Source organism: Pipistrellus kuhlii, unplaced genomic scaffold, assembly GCF_014108245.1.
Source record: "Pipistrellus kuhlii isolate mPipKuh1 unplaced genomic scaffold, mPipKuh1.p scaffold_m20_p_13, whole genome shotgun sequence".
In the NCBI taxonomy this organism is placed as follows: domain Eukaryota; kingdom Metazoa; phylum Chordata; class Mammalia; order Chiroptera; family Vespertilionidae; genus Pipistrellus; species Pipistrellus kuhlii.
The window spans coordinates 46,080,002-46,097,627 of record NW_023425438.1 but is presented as its reverse complement, the minus strand read 5'-3'; the positions used below and the strand labels follow the sequence as shown (position 1 = coordinate 46,097,627).

General features: G+C 42.4%; 2 protein-coding genes across 2 annotated transcripts in view; one reads left to right on the top strand and one right to left on the bottom strand.

Annotated features, from left to right (window-relative positions):
* Positions 1 to 678: 678 nt before the first annotated feature.
* On the top strand, positions 679 to 9,426 carry LOC118717825 (rho guanine nucleotide exchange factor 7). The gene is made up of 3 exons (XM_036436151.1): positions 679 to 886; positions 5,612 to 5,646; positions 8,770 to 9,426. The coding sequence occupies exons 1-3, from the start codon at positions 679 to 681 to the stop codon at positions 9,424 to 9,426; spliced, it is 900 nt and encodes a 299-aa protein (XP_036292044.1).
* Positions 9,427 to 13,330: 3,904 nt separating this feature from the next.
* Positions 13,331 to 17,626, bottom strand: part of DNAH6 (dynein axonemal heavy chain 6) — a 198,755-nt gene continuing 194,459 nt past the window's right edge. The window contains exons 75-76 of the mRNA XM_045580949.1: positions 15,797 to 16,019; positions 13,331 to 13,610 (exon numbers count right to left, since the gene is read on the bottom strand). Of these exons, the coding sequence (XP_045436905.1) occupies positions 13,507 to 13,610; positions 15,797 to 16,019 (327 nt within the window). The 3' untranslated portion in view covers positions 13,331 to 13,506. The remainder of the gene's footprint in view (positions 13,611 to 15,796; positions 16,020 to 17,626) is intronic.

Below are 17,626 nucleotides of genomic sequence, written 5' to 3'. Positions count from 1 at the left end.
CTAGGAGAAGTCTGGAATGAGGAAGTGGGGGAGAGAGAAAGGGTGACAAAAGGAAAGGAGGGAGAGAGAGCAAGAAAGGGGAGTGCAGTGGAATGTTGGCAGTTGGCAGTTGGCAGTTGGCACAAGTTGGCAGTTGGTATCAGCAAGGCTTGAGATGGGGTGGATGGAGCCAAAGATTGGTGACTTGGGTGTAAGACGGAAATAGAAATCATCATAAGAGAGGAGAAAGGGGGAGCAACCAGCCGGCCTTAAAGTTGGATCAGAGATGTTCTGGTTGGTGGCGCCCGCCATCAGAATGGTCTTCAGTTGAGAGGCGGCTGCAGAGGCAGGAGCTTTGGCGATGATCTCTTCCTGAAGCGGTTGGAGTTCCCAGCGCTGGTCTTTCCCCACCCCTTTCCCATAAGTCTGGCTGGTTGCCACCCTCACAGACTAGTCAACTCAAGCAGTAGCAGGGCAGCAGAGGGAAGTTTGTGGGGGGAGGGGAGCCCTGAACTCTTCTGGGGCTCTGTGCCCAGCATCCAGGGAATTCGGGGAGTCAGTTTGGGCTTGCTTGAAGAGTGCAGCCCCAGGGCTACCCCCACCAGCAGTGTCATTGTTTGGAGGGCCGGACTGCTGAAAGTGGGGTAGTTTGGGGGGACAAGTAAATGTGGTGACGAAAGCGAGAAGTGGAGGCACACCATGGGGAACACATTGAGCTCTTGCCTCAATCCCATTCCCAGCCCCAAGCTGGGCCGGAGCTCAGGACCAACAGAGACAGACGACAAGTCTGAGGTTTCTGAGGAGAGGATTAGAAACAAGGTGGCAGGAGCACCCTCACCCAAGCTGGGTCGGGGAGGCAGTGAGCTACACGGCCTGCAGCACCTCGTTGAACCAAAGATGCCCAAAGGTAAGGAGGCGGTGGGCGCTGTCCACTCTCAGGTGGACCTCTGGATTTTCTTGTTCCCCTGGTCCCCTGGGAGAGATCTAGAGCCTCAGGCTCCTCCTTGCCTGGAGCTGACGTTTTTTAGGGCTGGACACCAGGGACCAAGGCTGGCTGTGCCTGGCACCCCCAACCCTTATTCTTTCCCCATAGCACCTAACCGGTGTCTTTCTTTCTGCACTATCTGAATGCCCAGGTGTTTCCCTATTCTATAATTTTTCAAACTTGTCTGAGACACCCCAGACCTCAGCCATTCTTTTTTTTTTTTTTTTTTTTATAATATATTTTATTGATCTTTTACAGAGAGGAAGGGAGAGAGACAGAGAGTCAGAAACATCAATGAGAGAAACATCGATCAGCTGACTCCTGCAACACCCCACATTGGGGATGTGCCTGCAACCAAGGTACATGCCCCCAATCAGAATTGAACCAGGGACCCTTGAGTCCGCAGGCCGATGCTCTATCCACTGAGCCAAACCGGTTTTGGCTCAGCCATTCTTGTTTAGAGCTCTAGTTAGTCTTCATGAGACTTTGCAAAGACTTTTGGGTATAGCATCTTCCTTTCTCAATGAAAACTTTAACACCCTAATATTGAGTATCCATTATTTATTCATGCTTTTACGTGGTACCTGCGTGAAGGAACCAGGTAAGAGCTTGGTGGTACCCTTGCTCCCACTTGTTAAGGTAGTTGATACTCAGGACACACACAAACAATTTTGGATTGGTTCTTTGAATTCAAAATAGAGACAGACATGGGAGAGTTATTTGGTGTTAAGTGAGCTGTTTTCAGTTTCCCAGATAGAAGCTGCCTTATTTCTTCCAACTATAATTTTAACACAGAAGGAAAGAAAATTGTGGGGAGAAAAACATACAATAAGTGAACAGTGTGAACTGTTACTGCCAGCGCTGCAGAGAATAGTTTTTGTTTGTTTAATATTTTTATCCAAAGGAGGACCCATGGTGTTCTGATTACTTCAAAACCGCCACTTTTACACAAATGGCTGTCCTAATTTAGCTACTAAACAGTCTTTCCTCTTCTAAAGGAGAGGTTGGTGGTTCATGAGACTGTTTGTTGGTTAATAATTAAAAAAAAATTAAAGACAAACAAATATTATCTATAATATAAAGTTTTGGGAATTAAGATGCCGGATTCTGCACAAGAATGCTTGTCTCTGTGGCTCACAGCCTGCTCCCTTTCTGACAATAGAGTCCTGTTCAACCATTCAGACTGTTGAGGCGAAAGTTCTAAGGACTAAAATGGGGGGCAGGGGGAAGGGAAGAGGAGGGCAGAAAGAGGGAGGAGAGAGGGAAAAGAGGGAAATGGTTGATTTAAAGTAATTTTGGGTAACAAAGTGGCTAATGAACACTGTGTTCTTTGAAATAGAAAACTTTCTATGATAAAGATGTTAAAACCCCATTTGTCCATTAGTTTCACTTAAATGCCAGATTAGCCCTGGCCTGTGTGGCTCAGTTGGTTGAGCATCATTGTGTGCACTGAGAGGTCACTGCTTCACTTCCTGGTCAAAGCAACATGCCTGGGTTGCAGGCTCCATCTAGTAGGCAGCATGCTGGAGGCAGCTGGTGGATGTTTCTCTCTTATTGATCTCTCTCTCTCTCTCTCTCTCTCAATCAATCAATCAACAAAAATGTCTTTGAAAAAAATTAATGCCATATTTTATTTTTCATAGATGAAATGTCCTATAATTTTTATTTTATTTACACTTGAATTTTATTAAGCTCTTAGTTGTATTAAAAGTTATATTAATTGTGCTATGAATTTACCCAGATGGTGAACATGGCTTTGTAATTGGGAAATACTCTTTTTTTTCACAATATTCAAATAGTGTGCAAAAAATGAGCAAATTATGTGAATTAATGAATTGTAGTTTTATACAAAAAGCAAATAATTATTTGTAAAAACTTATGCTCTGCTTGGTGCTCTATGGTAAGCCTGTGAGTAAATGGGTGGTATCTATTTTAATCTACACTAATAAAAGAGAAAGATGCAAATTGAGTGTACCTTTGTGATGCTCACCAGCCAATCAGAAGTGAGTATGCAAATTAATCCAACAAAGATGCTGGGTTAATTTGCATACACACGTGCCGAGTGGCCGGGGGCAGGCCTTTGGGCAGCATGGGAAGGCCAAAAGGCAGCTCCAGGCTGGAGCAAAGGTGATGCTGGCAGCCAGGGGAAGGAAGGCCCATTCTTGCAGGAATCTTCATGTATTGGGCATCTAGTCTATAATAATGTAATAAAAGCATAATATGCTAATTAGACTAGGCATCCTTCCAGACAACCTTTGGATGAATCTGGGGCTGTGAGGGAAGTCCTGGTCCTAGGTGTCTGCTGGCGGTTAGAGGGAAGCCTGGATTCTGGGTACTAGAGGGAAGCTGGTGCTGACAGCCCAGGGAAGGAAGGCCTACTCTTGACGAATTTTGTGAACTGGTCCCTAGTTAGTAGATAATAGTGGTAGAGACCAAAATAGGTCCTTTATAAAATTCTTTAAGATTTACAATTCATTTTAATGTGTATGTCATTTGACCCTTCTAATTACAAATGAGGCCCATGTATACTCCCCCTACATTGCTGATGAAATGACAGTGTAACTCAGCTACTGACAGAAGAGGCTGAACTATAGGTGACAAGCATGACAAATTCAGTTGCTGTGGTGCTTGCACAGCTCTTTGGAATTCAGCTCATAGATTATGGTTTCTCCATAAAGTGGTCCCATCTTAACTTACTCCAGTTTTGATGATTTCCATTCAAAATTATTGTATACAACTCAGAAGCAATACCTACCTCTCAATCCTATAAATTCATTATAATGAATAAGAATAAAAGTGGAAGTCATGAAAAAGTATGACTTTAATAGATAAACACGTTGATGTATTTCAATGAGTTTGCTCTGGTGACTTTCATTTAAAGCCAAGAATGCCCTGGACAGAGGAGCATTGACCTATGAACCAGGATATCTCAGTTTAATTACCAGTCAGAGCACTTGACTGGGTTGCAGGGATCAAATCAAGCAATAACTGACTTGATTAAGTCAAGGATTCTATCTCATCATTGATGTTTCTATTTTTCCCTCTTTCCTCCTGTCTGAAACACACACACACACACACACACACACACACACACACACACACACATATATATATATATATATATATATAACTATTTTTTTTCCTATTGGGTGAAGATCTGTAAATTTTACAGATTTTTTTTGGTAAGGTTGTGAAGAAATAGTTACTTTCATATATTGTTGAGGAAATGCAAAATGGTTAGACCCTATGAAGGGAACATTGGCATAACCTCACAAAAACTGCTGATGCATTCATCAAGAAATCCCACTTCAAGGGATTATCCTGAAGACATGAGTTAGATTTAGGGTTAGGGTTAGGGTTGGATTATGGTTATGGCTAGGGTTTGGACTAGGGTTAGTGTTCTGACTAGGTTTAGGTTCTAGGGTTAGAAATGTGGAATAGATAGGGCAATGATTAAGTCTAGGGCTATGAGTATGGTTAGTTATAAAGTTATTAATAAGTTTAGGGCTTTTTCTAGGGTTAGGGTTAGAGTTGAACAGGGGATAGGGATAGGGATTGGGTTAATTCTGAAACAAAAATATTAAATGAAGAAATATACCATCCACAGTTTTGTTTGAGTATATTATAGCACATCACAAATAACTGATACAAGAAGACAGAAAATAAAGCCCAGAAGATGTGAGCAACAGTGTAAACTGTAAAACAATCTTCGATAAATTGAAAAGGACTAAAACTATAGACAGAATCATATCTGATCACATTAGACCAGGTGAGGAACTTACCAAATAGAAAAGCTTACCTCTTGCATATCAGGACCTCGGTAGTTAAATTAGAAAGCCCTTTATTAAGTTGTATGAGTTCCTTATGTATTTTGGAAATTAACCCATTACCAGATGCAACATTGGCAAATACGTTCTCCCACACAGTTGTCATTTTGCTTATGTGTGCCCAGGTGGCCCGGCCCACATTATAGGAGTATGTGGAACAAAGTACAGTCCTGGGCACTCTTTTCTTCTTCTCCTAGCCTTTGTGAGAGCAAAATGCTGTAGATATGTTCAAAGGTTCTATGTAGATATGTTATCACATACTGATTAAATTCAAATTTATATAGGTTACTTTTCAGTGAAGTAGAGACCCAGTTATTTTTGTAGTCAGGTAGTTTAGTTGAGTACCAATAAGTAGTTAAAGATGTGGCCAATGATGCTGGTGCTTCCAGGGATTACTGCCTGGACAGAAGCTGGTTCTGAGAGCTGTCACTTGTTAGTGATTCAATGGAGGTGGGTACAAAGGTAAGATTAGACACAACTACCGAGGTCCTGATATGCAAGAGGTAAGCTTTTCTATTTGGTAAGTTCCTCACCTGGTCTAATGTGCTTTGCCATTTTCCTCTGAATGTGGATATTCTTTCATCTGTACCTAATAAAAATATATCTTTGGTCAAAAAGTAAAACTAAGTTTTTAGATCTTACTTTATGGGCATCATTTTTCCAGGTAATTTAAATGATCCTTGTTGTTGGATATTATAAAAGTGGAATAAAATTTTATCTCATTTTGAATGTTAGTAATCAATCTTTCAGATAGTCAGCAAGGCTTCTTTTTTCTGTCATTTGTATCAGAATTAATCAGTTAATTCTTTTCTATTCTTAGAGCAAGAGAAGAGGAAGACTGATGGTGTAATTCATGTATGTAAACAGTGGAAAAGTTAAGAAATTAATGGTTCGGTTTAAAAGCTGTCTGCCATGATTCCTAAAAAAAATACAATGGACCTCTTATTTTGATTTCCTAAATCTCTTCTTTCAAATGTTCAAATATATGTCTTCAGGAACGTCTTTGGCTTAGTAAGGCCCGTTTTAAAAAGTTTTTTGACACTCAGGTTAAATTTCAATAACATATTTTAAAAACTTAATTTTAAAATTTTATTTTTTAAGAAAAGTATAAGAGCTAACTTGATTTTCAGAACTGTCTGTTGACTTTCCGTCCTAGCAGGTGAAAACTTAGCTTTCTCACTGCACCTCGGTCTTCCCTCCTTCTGTTCCCTCAACATGTAGCACAGTTTTATTGAGTCAGAATCCATGTTACATTCCTATGACTGTGCAAATACTTTTCACTGGTGAGCCATATAGTCCCATGACTGCCTGTTCCTTATATAACCTTCATTCTTTTTCTCACATATTGCTAAACCTAGCACTTCTACACTTCTCCAGGATGATTTAATCCTCATTTTTCTAGCCAACATGATCTCACATAAGCAGTAGGCTGGTCTTCCTGCTTTAAAAAACAATTTTTTGTGCCTAACAATCTACTAATCAAACAAAAGTATGACTATTAGACAAAAATACTACATTTATGCTATATTAATTTAATATTTAGCAATTGTGTGTGTGTGTGTGTGTGTAATTAATTTCCTGACTATATGCACTTTCTTGTTTCAAATAGCTATTTTTTCTTCAAATGTTGACATTTGCCACATGCCTATAAAAAAATTTTCCATCTACTAAACGCATCTATTTCAAATTTTCTTGGAAACATCCTTCCCAGTCTTTGTTATCCTCTTCTTTTACAGACTGGTTTTCCCTAAGCCTGCTCCTTGCCTATTTTCCTGGCATGTCTCCTCGAAGTCATCTGGGATCTCACAGAACTGCTCTCCTATGCACTAGATTCTGTGTTTCCTTCTGTCTTGTTATAACCCTTGTTTACTGGAGCACATTTCCCTGGGAAATGGGACAGGAGCAGACATTTTTATAGATCCTATTTTATAGAATATAGAATTTTAGGTTGAAACTTCTTTTTTTTGGGTTAAGACATTTACAGTGTTGCTCATTTACAGTGTTGCTCTTAAATCTGTTGACATTGTCTGATGCATTGTATATTACCAATTTTTGTGATTTTTCACCCCAAATCTTTCTACTTTGGAAGCTTTTAGTACCTTCTCTGTCGCTGAGATTTTGAAATTGTATAATATAATTTGGTATGCACCTTTTTATTTTATTTTGACAATCAAGTCTGCAGATCTTTTCTCCTTTCAGTTAATTGTTTTGTTGTTTGTTTTTGCTATTTTTCTACTTATTTGTCTAGTGATTCTTATTACTTAGAAGTTGGAATTTTCAGAACAGTGTTCCTACACAGATATCTAATTTCCCACCGCTCCTGTTTTTTATTTTGTCTTTTTCTACTTTCTATAGATTTTGACTTATGCTCCAACCCTCCTATTGAATTCTTTGTCTTGCCTATATTTTTAATTTAGAGAGTTCTTTTATACTCTCTCATTCTTCTTGTACTTGGCTATTTCCCAAATGCAATTTTTTTTTGTCTTTCTGAGGTCGAGTAAGAATAATTTTTAAAGTTTTCTTTTGCTTCTGAATTTCATCACTCCCATTAATTGTATTCTTCCTGTTTTGATCCCTTAGTAGTTGGCTCTCCTTAGATGTGTAATGTTCCCTGGCCGTCCCATAGATCTATCATAATTGGAAGCACCGGGAGTGAGCAGGACTTGTATTAACTGACAGGCATCACTGCAAGGGTTTGGAGTCAAGCCTCTGATTTCTGAACTGGTCTTGGTTCTGTCAGATAAACTGGCTTTCTTCTTCCCCTCCATGCCACTCTTTATGGGCACCAAGGTTGTGCTTCCTGTGTTCTGCCAGGTCATGCATGACCACTCCTTTACCTAGTTGTCAGCTTTCAAATGCTAAACATCATCCCCTGTTTATCCTGTATCATGAGTTACCTTCTATTTGTCTTTAACTCTAATGAGGTATTTCTAAAAGGAAGAGAAGAGGAAATGGGTTTGTGGTCGGTCCTCCATGTTTAACACACATTTGGAACATATGTGTAAAATGTAAAAAGAAGTTTACCTGGTGGAGGGGAGCAATGGAGGGGAAAAAAATGAGGAACATTTGTAATAATATGAATAATATAGATTTATTTAAAGAAAACAATTTAAAAAAAAGAAGTTTAAAGTCTTAATTTAACATAATTAACTAGAGGCCCTGTGCAGGAAATTTGTGCAGTGTGTGTGTGTGTGTGTGTGTGTGTGTGTGTCCCTCAGCTCAGCCTTCATCGTCTCTAATCTGGGACATCCATCTCACAATCCAGGACTGTTGGCTCCCAACCGCTTGCCTTCCTGCCTGCTTGCCTGATTGCCCCTAACTGCTTCTGCCTTCTAACCTAATCACCACCTAACCACCCCCCTGACAGCCAGATCAACACCTAACTGCCCTCTCCTGCCAACCTGGTCACCCCTAAATGCCCTCCCCTGCTGGCCTGATTGCCCACAACTACCTTCCCATGCCAGCTATCTTGTGGTGGCCATCTTTGACCACGTGGGCACATGGGAGTGGCCATCTTGTGCGAGGATCAATTTGCATATTACCTCTTTATTATACAGGATAATATTAATTCAAAGCATATATTTTGTTACTCCTATACTTAGCATTTCCCCCCCTAAAGCCTTGATTAAGAATTCTATTGAAACCACCCACTGCGCCTTGTGCCCCATTTATGCACAACATGGATGGAGCAGTTTTCATTCAAGCATGAAGTGTTGTAAATTTTAAAGTTAATTAGGGTCATTAAAATTTTAATATCCAAAACTTGTTCTGTGAAAAAGTGAGAGAGAAACAATTAAACTTCAACTTTATTTCTTAATGGGTTACAATGAGGCAGGGGGCAGAATTTCAATAGGGTCACTTGACCTTTGGTAGAACAGCTTGTGTTGTGACTTGCTAGGCTTCTAGATATAATTATTTTCCTGGTCTTTGCCACTGAACCTTAAGTGTGCTAAGTATCCCCTTTCTTTCCTTGTGCAGACTAAGATCAGTGAGCACGACAGGCATGCACGGGAAATACCAAGGAACCCCCCATCCAGCAGGCATGCCGACAGCCAGACATGCATTGATGAGCAGGCCAACCATGAGTTTTTTGAAAACCTAAGGAAACCAAGGAAAGTCACATCTGTGCCATCTTACTGGATCACCCCCTTTGGCAAGCATGAAGACAGCAAGCTGAGGCAGCTGACACCCGCCCCCCCAATGGTGCCCCGCCCCTACCATAGCACGCTAGACACCAGCATCACAGGGGGGCCCCTGGAGCCTCCAAAGACCTTTATACCAAAGACCCCCATAAGCTCTGTTCGACCTGTACGTCCTTACCAGCCGCCAGTTCCTTTCTGCTACAAGGAGGATCTGGGTCAAAGTTGCAAGACCACGAACAAGCTGCTACCTCAGTGTGGACCTGAACAGAAGCAGTTGGATGGAGAGCTGGAGCCAAGGAAAAGCACAGATGTTTTGGAAGGAGACACGCAGACCCTGGAAGTCTTCATAGATTATAATGAAAATTTAATAAAATCTCTGGGGGAATTACTGAGAGCCCTCAAAGAACTGAAAAAGCTGGTGAGAAGTGTTAAGAATAACATGAATCGTGTTTGCCATAAGACCACTGAAACGGCCGTCCTTCCTTCCGGATGAGACCAAGCCCGTGGCCCCTCGAGCCCAGCCAGTGATGCATAAAACATTACAGTAAAAGACAAATTGTTTAAAGTATTACATGTCTCTTTTTTTCTCCCCTGACTAATCACCCCCCCATTCCCACCTGTGAGGGTAAGCCCCCACCACCCCAGTGTCTGTGTCCATTGATCATGCTATAATATTATGCATGCATACAAGTCCTTTGGTTGATCTCTAACCTCCCTCCCCTGCCTTCTCCCTGAGGTTGGACTGTCTGTTCAATGCCACCTTGTCTCTGGATCCATTTTTGTTCATCAGTTTATGTTGATAGTTATATCCCACATATGAGTGAGATCATGTGATATTTATCTTTCTCTGACTTGCTTATTTCACTTAGCATAATGCTCTCCAGGTCCATCCATGCTGTTGCAAATGGTAAAAGTTGCTTCTTTTTTATAGCAGCATAGTATTCCATTGTGTAGATGAACCACAGTTTTTTAATCCACTCATCTGCTGATGAGCACTTAGGCTGTTTCCAAATCTTAGCTCTGGTAAATTGTGCTGCTATGAACAAAGGGGTGCACATATCCTTTCTGATTGGTGTTTCTGGTTTCGTGGGATATAGTCCTAGAAGTGGGATTACTGGGTCAAACGGGAGTTCCATTTTTAACTCTTGAGGAAACTCCATACTGTTCTCCACAGTGGCTGCACCAGTCTGCATTCCTACCAGCAGCACACAAGGGTTCCTTTTTCTCCGCATCCTCACCAGCACTTGTCGTTTGTTGATTTGTTGATGATAGACATTTTGACAGGTGTGACATGGTATCTCATTGTTGTTTTGATTTGCATCCTTTGGATCATTAGTGACTTTGAGCATGTTTTCATGTGTCTCTCTGTCTTCTGTATGTCCTCTTTCGAAAAGTGCCTACTTAGGGCCTTTGCCCATTCTTCGATTGAATCATTTATCTTCCTTTTGTTAAGTTGTATGAGTTCCCTGTAAATTTTGGAGATTAAACCTTTATTGGGAATATCATTGGCAAATATGTCCTCCCATGCAGTGGGCTTTCTTGTTGTTTTGTTGATGGTTTCTTTTGCTGTGCAGAAGCTTTTTATTTTGATGTAATCTCATTTACTTGTTTTCTCCTTAGTTTCCATTGCCCTAGGAGCTGTGTCTGTAAAGATATTGCCATGACATATGTCTGATATTTTGCTGTGTATGGAGTCTTCTAAGATCTTTATGGCTTCCCGCCTTACATTTAAATCCTTTCATCATTTTGAGTTTGTTTCTGTGTATGGTGTAAGTTGGTGATCTAGTTTCATTTTTTTTTTTTTGCATGTATCTGATCAAATTTCCCAGCATTTATTGAAGAGACTGTTGTGACTTCAGCAGTAAAAAACAAATTTAAGCAAATTTTAACTCAGGAACAACATTTATCACCTGATCTCTCCACCTCTTTGTGATGGGCGTTTTTTAAAAATATATATTTTATTGATTTTTTACAGTGAGGAAGAGAGAGGGATAGAGAGTTAGAAACATCGATGAGAGAGGATCATTCATCAGCTTCTTCTTGCACACCCCCCACTGGGGATGTGCCCGCAACCTAGGTACATGCCCTTGACCAGTATCAAACCCGGGACCCTTCAGTCCAGGACGATGCTCTATCCACTGAGCCAAACCGGTCTTGGCAATGACGGGTGGTTTTCTGTTGCCATCCGGGAGGGCTCTCCTCCAGAACCTGCCGTAACTGTTGATTGAAGTGTCACGTGAGGACACGTGTTTTTACTGTCACCTCCCCCTGAAATGCTTGTGTGTAATGCATTCTTTTTTCTTCCCCTGGATCCAATATTTTACTAAGCCTTTTAGGGAGACGGGAGGAGGAGAGGAAAGGAAGGACTGCCCCCGGGGCCGCTGAGTGGGGAGCCTGGGGCACTGGCTCTGGAAAGCTATTGCCTAGGGACCCGCCGCATCCAAGTCAGGAGGATGGATCCATCTGCCCAGTCAAACAGGACTGAGAAGTTGGCTTCAAAAAGTGTTTCAGAGAAAAAGTAAAAGGGAGCAGGCATTGCTGACAGAGTGGCACAAAGGTGGGAGGTATTGGGGAAGCGGGGCCTCCTCCTCCTAATGCCTCAGTTCTCAGGGCTGCTATTAAGTTGCTAACTTGCTGCTAAACTCAGCTCAAGTCTGCAGCCATAAACATCCTGTTGCCTGGACACTGGCCCGAACCCTCGCCTTGCGGTTTTACACCTTCGTATATTGAAACTGACCAGACTCCTGTTCCCCAGCCAGCAACCCTCCTTTTGACCCTCCTTTTGCAGGAAATAATTACACGTTGTGCTTTTTGCTTTGATAAGCCCTCCCTTTCCTTGTTTTCCTCTGGACCACAATCTAGGTTGCTGCCTGAATCTACTAGTATCTCTAGCCTCAAGATCCTTTTTTCTTAAATAAATGTTTTTTAAAAAATATATTTTTATTGATTTCAGAGAGGAAGGAAGAGGAAGAGAGAGACAGAAAAGTCAACTATGAGAGGGAATCATTGATTGGCTGCCTCTTGCATGCTCCCTACTGGGGACCGAGCCCACAACCTGGGCATGTGCCCTTGTTTGGAATTGAACCTGGGACCCTTGAGTCCACAGGTTGATGCTCTATACACTGAGCCAAACCAGCTAGGGCTTAAATAAATGTGTTTTTTAATTAAAATTATTAATTACAGTCTAAAATTAATTTTGTTAACAAAAACAGACAATAGACAAACCATCTTTAAAAACAGAACTCCGACCCTCTATCTGCAGTAACCATTCCAGGAAGACAACAAACTGCTGTAGCAACTGACACAAAATGACCAGGACTTGCTTGAGAAGGAACAGCCTCTCCAATTTCTGTCCCCTTGATTCCAATCTAGAGCCACAAGCAGAAAGCCTGTACGTGCCCCTAACCAATCACAAAGGTGCCCTGCTCTCAGTGAGCCCACCTATGGGCTCCCCATGCCTGTAGCCTCTCCCAGGGCACACCGAAGCTTCCCCTTTTCTCTCCCTAAAGCTTTCCCACTTCTCTGCCTGCTTTGGCAACTAACTAACCAAGTGACGGTAGCCATCTCCCTTCCTGTAGCAATTTCTGGGTAAATAGCCTTTGTTTGTTCACGAGCCTGACCGTGGATTGCAGCTGCTGGGGTGCCTAAGTGTCGACACCCTGACTTCTGCAGCTGCAGCCATTCCCAAAGCCTAGTGAGCACCTGTTCCTGCTGAAACACCGAGAGTAGCTTCCGACTTCTGCCCTGGACTCTGAGGAATACAAGTGGCGCTTCCTGCTGCTCTGTGACTTGAGTCTGTTCTTCACTTTGATAGGAATGGGCGTGAGGGAGAGGAGGTCAGTGGGAGGACTGGATCCACTATGATGACTGACCCGGTTCTTCCACCTGCTGGCACTTGGACAGCGTTCACAGGCTCACCCCAAAGCGGAAGGGAAAATTCCTGGGCACCGGGCAGGACCAACCTGTACTTCGGCGAAAGCACAGGCTCTTCCAAGGGTTGTGCTAGAGCCACGTGGAGAGGGGGAACTGGCGCCGTGAGCCAGAGTTGGGCCAGGATCTATCCTCCTGCTCATCTGCTACCGGTTGTCACGGTTGCAGCATCAACCTCCCATGATGAGGGCTCTGAGCCTTTGTCTGGCCTAGAGACCTGGTCTTCATCATCACCCGGGGCCACGTGACTGAAGAGCCTACCAGGCCTTCCATGTTTGTGTGAGGAGGGAGGGAGCCTGTGTGGGTAAGGAAGTGCTGAGTTCTGGCTGCCCATGGGGGGGGGGGGGTGAGGAGTGGGACCCCCCAGGTCACTAAGGGAAAGTTTCTTGGATCTCATTTGGGGGAAGGGGGAGCAGGTTGAAGAGGTGGGAGCTGAACCCACAGTTTTCACATCAAATTTTGAATTACCAACAGAAAGAAAAACTCAAACACTTTATTTTAGATTATAAGAGAAGTAAAAAGCCACACTTACTACTATTAAATCAGATCAGAAGTTAACGCTGTTTTGCTAACATATAAATTACACAGACTCTTCTCTTCAGAGACCCCTGGCCTGCTTCCTTTTCAGCACCGAGCGGCCCCTTCACTCATTCAGCTGGCAGAGCAGAGCCGAGCCCTTGACAATCCAGTAATCTATGGACCTCTTGGAGGGTAAAAGGACGGTCACCACGAAGTTGGTTGAATGACCTAGTTAAGGATACAGGAGAAAGTGTGGTCATTACTTAAAGAATAACCCCTTAATACAAAGAGTATGTTCTAGGAGTCAATGTAATTGGGTTTTCCAGAGTCTGGATGTTGTTGACAGCATGCCTGTGGTGATTTTATTCACAGTTTAAAATATATTTTTATTGATTTCATGCCGAAACCAGTTTGGCTCAATGGATAGAGCGTCGGCCTGCGGACTAAAAGGTCCCGGGTTTGATTCTGGTCAAGGGCATGTACCTTGGTTGTGGGCACATCCCCAGTAGGGGGTGTGCAAGAGGCAGCTGATCGATGATTCTCTCTCATCGATGTTTCTAACTCTCTATCCCTCTCTCTTCCGCTCTATGAAAAATCAATAAAAAATATTTAAAAAATATATATTTTTATTGATTTCAGAGAGGACGGGAGAAAGAGAGAAATAGAAACATCAATGATGAGAGAGAATCATTGATCGGCTGCCTCCCGCATGCTCCTTACTGGGGATCGAGCCAGCAACCCTGGGCATGTGCACTTGACCCGAATGGAACCTGGGACCCTTTGGTCCCCAGGCTGATGCTCTATCCACTGAGCCAAACCAGCTAGGGCTCTTAGCTTCTTAATACTTTTTAGATTTATAATAGGAGTGGGAGATCATGCAGGTGATTGGAGTGTCTATTTTAGTTTTATCCTGTATGTTACCCTTAGAGGACATACTTTAACTGATTAGAAAAATAAGTATCATCAGTATCTATCAATATATTCTCTATTCAAAAGGGAAGGATTTTTTATTTTTAGTTCTTTCTGCCCTGCTTCATCTCCCACATTTCTATCATCTGGAAATTTAGTTCTAAATTATTATTAAAATCATTTTTATGGTCAAACTTTGAAAGGTTTAAGTGTGTGTGTGTGTGTGTGTGTGTGTGTGTGTGTGTGTTAGAGAGCCAGTGGTTATTAATTTAGAGTCTTTGTATGTCTTTGACTGTCTTTATCACACTTTCTCTTTTGGATAATAATTTGCTTGTATTTCCAGTTTTGGTTCAAAGTTGTATTGCCTTTGAGGATGTTTCTGTTATCTTTTTATACACTGTGGATAATGAGAGATGCCTATCAATCTGATTCTCTGGAATTTTAATTTCAGCATGTTAATACGTTTTACCTCTTTGCTTTGAGGATTTTCTTTATCTCTGGTAGTCTTTTTAAAAATATGTTTTTTTTTTGTTTTTTTGTTTTTTATTTCAGAGAGAAGAAAGGAGAGGAGAGAGAGAAACATCAATGATGAGAGAGAATCATTGATCGGCTGCCTCCTGCATGCCTCCTCCTGGGGATCTAGCCTGCAATCCTGGCCTGTGCCCTGACCTGGAATTGAACAGTGAGCTCCTGGTTCATCAGTCAACACTCAACCACTGAGTACACTGGCTGGGCATCTCTGATCGTCTTAAGTATCACTTTGATATATCCGGGTTACTTTTAAAAATTTGATTATTTATGTTTTAAAAAATTATCCCTAACAGACTTTGTGAGATCTCTTCATATGCAATTGCTCAAGTGTTTCATCTTTTCTGGGCAATGATTGGCCATTATTAAAAAAAATATTATCACTCTTCATTGTCTCTACTTTCTTCCAGGCTGCCTACCAGATCAAAGTTGGGAATTTTGGCTTTTCCCACAGTGTTCCTTTTTTTAATTGCATTGCGAATTTTGAGGGATTTCCTCAGCTCATCCTCCTTACTTACCCTTCGCTGTCTCCAATCAGCTCTCCAGCTTATCTGCTCAGAGGGCTCTCTTTCTGTCTGGTACCTTTTTTTCAGAACCGTATCTCAGTTTCAGGGCTACTCAGATTTCCATTTTTGCAGCCTGGCATTTCATTTAATAATTTATTTTAAAACCTCTTTGATGAGTCTCAATGGATTTGGTGAGAGATTTTAGTATTGATTCTAACCATCATTTAAAAATTACAAGTCACTGCTCAATAAACTATTTTCTGCTCATTAGACTAATAGAAGCAAACATCAGTTTTAAACTATCCAACCATATTCCATATTAAAATAAATAGAGTTTACAGCACTAGTAAATTTGTATAAGTTGGCCTCATTTTGAGCCTCACTAGTTGGTCCAAGGGAGAGCTCAGTGTTTGGGCTTCCACTGTAGTTTGCATCTGGTCATTATTAGGACCAATATTAGCGCATCCTCACCTGTGGTTGAGAGTGTTCCTGCACGGGCCCCCGTTTTATACAGTGGGGAATGATAAAGTATTGGGCTTGGATCATAATTTTGTTGAGGTTCAAAATGCACCACAGGCAGCACTGGGTTCATCTGTCCGGGCAACGCATCTTCAATCACCATCGCCTTATCGTCCCACCGGCAAGCATCCATGAACATCCCATGAACGAGAACACCATCTTCGGGAGAGGGCAACTGAAACACACCCAGAAGTTTACAGGCGAGAAGAGGAGAAGGCGGTCAGCATCTGTGGCCCCACATCCTCCTCAGTTAATTCTAAGAGCCAGATTGCTATTGTAACTCAGTCTCGAGAGAAGAATACTGTCGAGAGGCTCTGGCAGGTAAAACAACTTGCTTTTTAGTTTGACACCAAATCTCATAGTCCATCAACATGTCTAATAGGCGAAACCCCTGGGAAACCCTTCATGTGATTCAGAATAGCTGTCATGATGCTAAGACCTTTCCTTCCTTATGGGAAGTAGATGGGATAAGAGGGCTGTGATGATCATCAGTTATTTGTTAGCAAGGCCTTTCAAGGATATGGGAGCAAATGAGTAGAGTGGATGCTACAGAATTGCCCAGGAACAATTCCTACTAATACCATGACATTTTAAGGCAGGTTTAGTTAGCAAAAGCCATTCACCCCAAATCCACTGATTGGTTAGTGAACACTTTATTGGCAAGAGAATTCTGTAGCAAATTTTTGATTTCTTGAAACATATGAGGCCCACTGGGGTTAACTGATGCTTTGAGGCAGAGGCCCCCCTCTCCCCATAAACATCTCAGTGCCTCCACGCTGGGTAGCTCAGCTTGGCAGCGCTGGTTCATACTCCTGGTTGTATACAGCAATCACCAGGGGCACTTTAAGAAACAACAATGCCCAGTGTGTTGGGGTGATGATTCTGGTCTAACTGGGATGTGGCCTTGGGCATTGGAACATTTTAAAGGCACTACAGGTGATTTTAACTTGTAGTCAAAGTTGAGAATCACTAAAATTCTAGAGCCATGGTTCTTAAACTTTAGCGGGCTAAGACCCCATGGAGGACTTGTTAAAATACACAGATTTCTGAGTCTGTGGGCCTTGGTGTTTGCATTTCTAATAAGTTCTCAGGTGATGCTGCTGGTCTGGGAACCCCACTTTGAGAGCCTCCGCTCCGGAGGTTGTAAACTATGGGAACGAAGAGTTTCAACAGCTCTTAGTGGTTTTGACTCACAGCCCCCCAAATCCTTGGAATTTCCTGAGTGTTGAAAGTGATAGTGGTGTCTCGTTAATGTTAACGAGATGGGCTTGGGCAGTACCTAAAGATGGGGGCTGGAGCTTTCAGGGTATCCCCCACAGCACCTTTAGAGAGGGAAGACTGAGTCCAGTCACCGATGGCCAGTGATCCAATCAACCATGACAATGTAATGAAGCCTCCACAAACCCCCACAGGACTGGGTTCGGAGAGCTTCAGGGTGGACAGGGGAGATGTGGGGAGAGCGGCACACCTGGTGGGCATGGACACTCCATGCCCTTCCCCTATGCCTTACCCTAAGCATCTCTTCCATCCCACTATTCTGAGTTACATCCTTTTATAATAAACTAGTACCTAGTTAAGTAAAAAGTTTTGCCTGGCCGGAGTGGCTCAGTGGTTGAGCGTCCACCCATGCACCAAGAGGTTCCTGGTTTGATTCCCTGTTAGGGCACACACCCAGACTGCAGGCTTGATCCCCAGTTGGGGGCGTGCAAGAGGCAGCCAATCTATGTTCCTCTCTCATTGATGTTTCTATCTCTTTCTCCCTTCCTCTCTCTAAAAATCAGT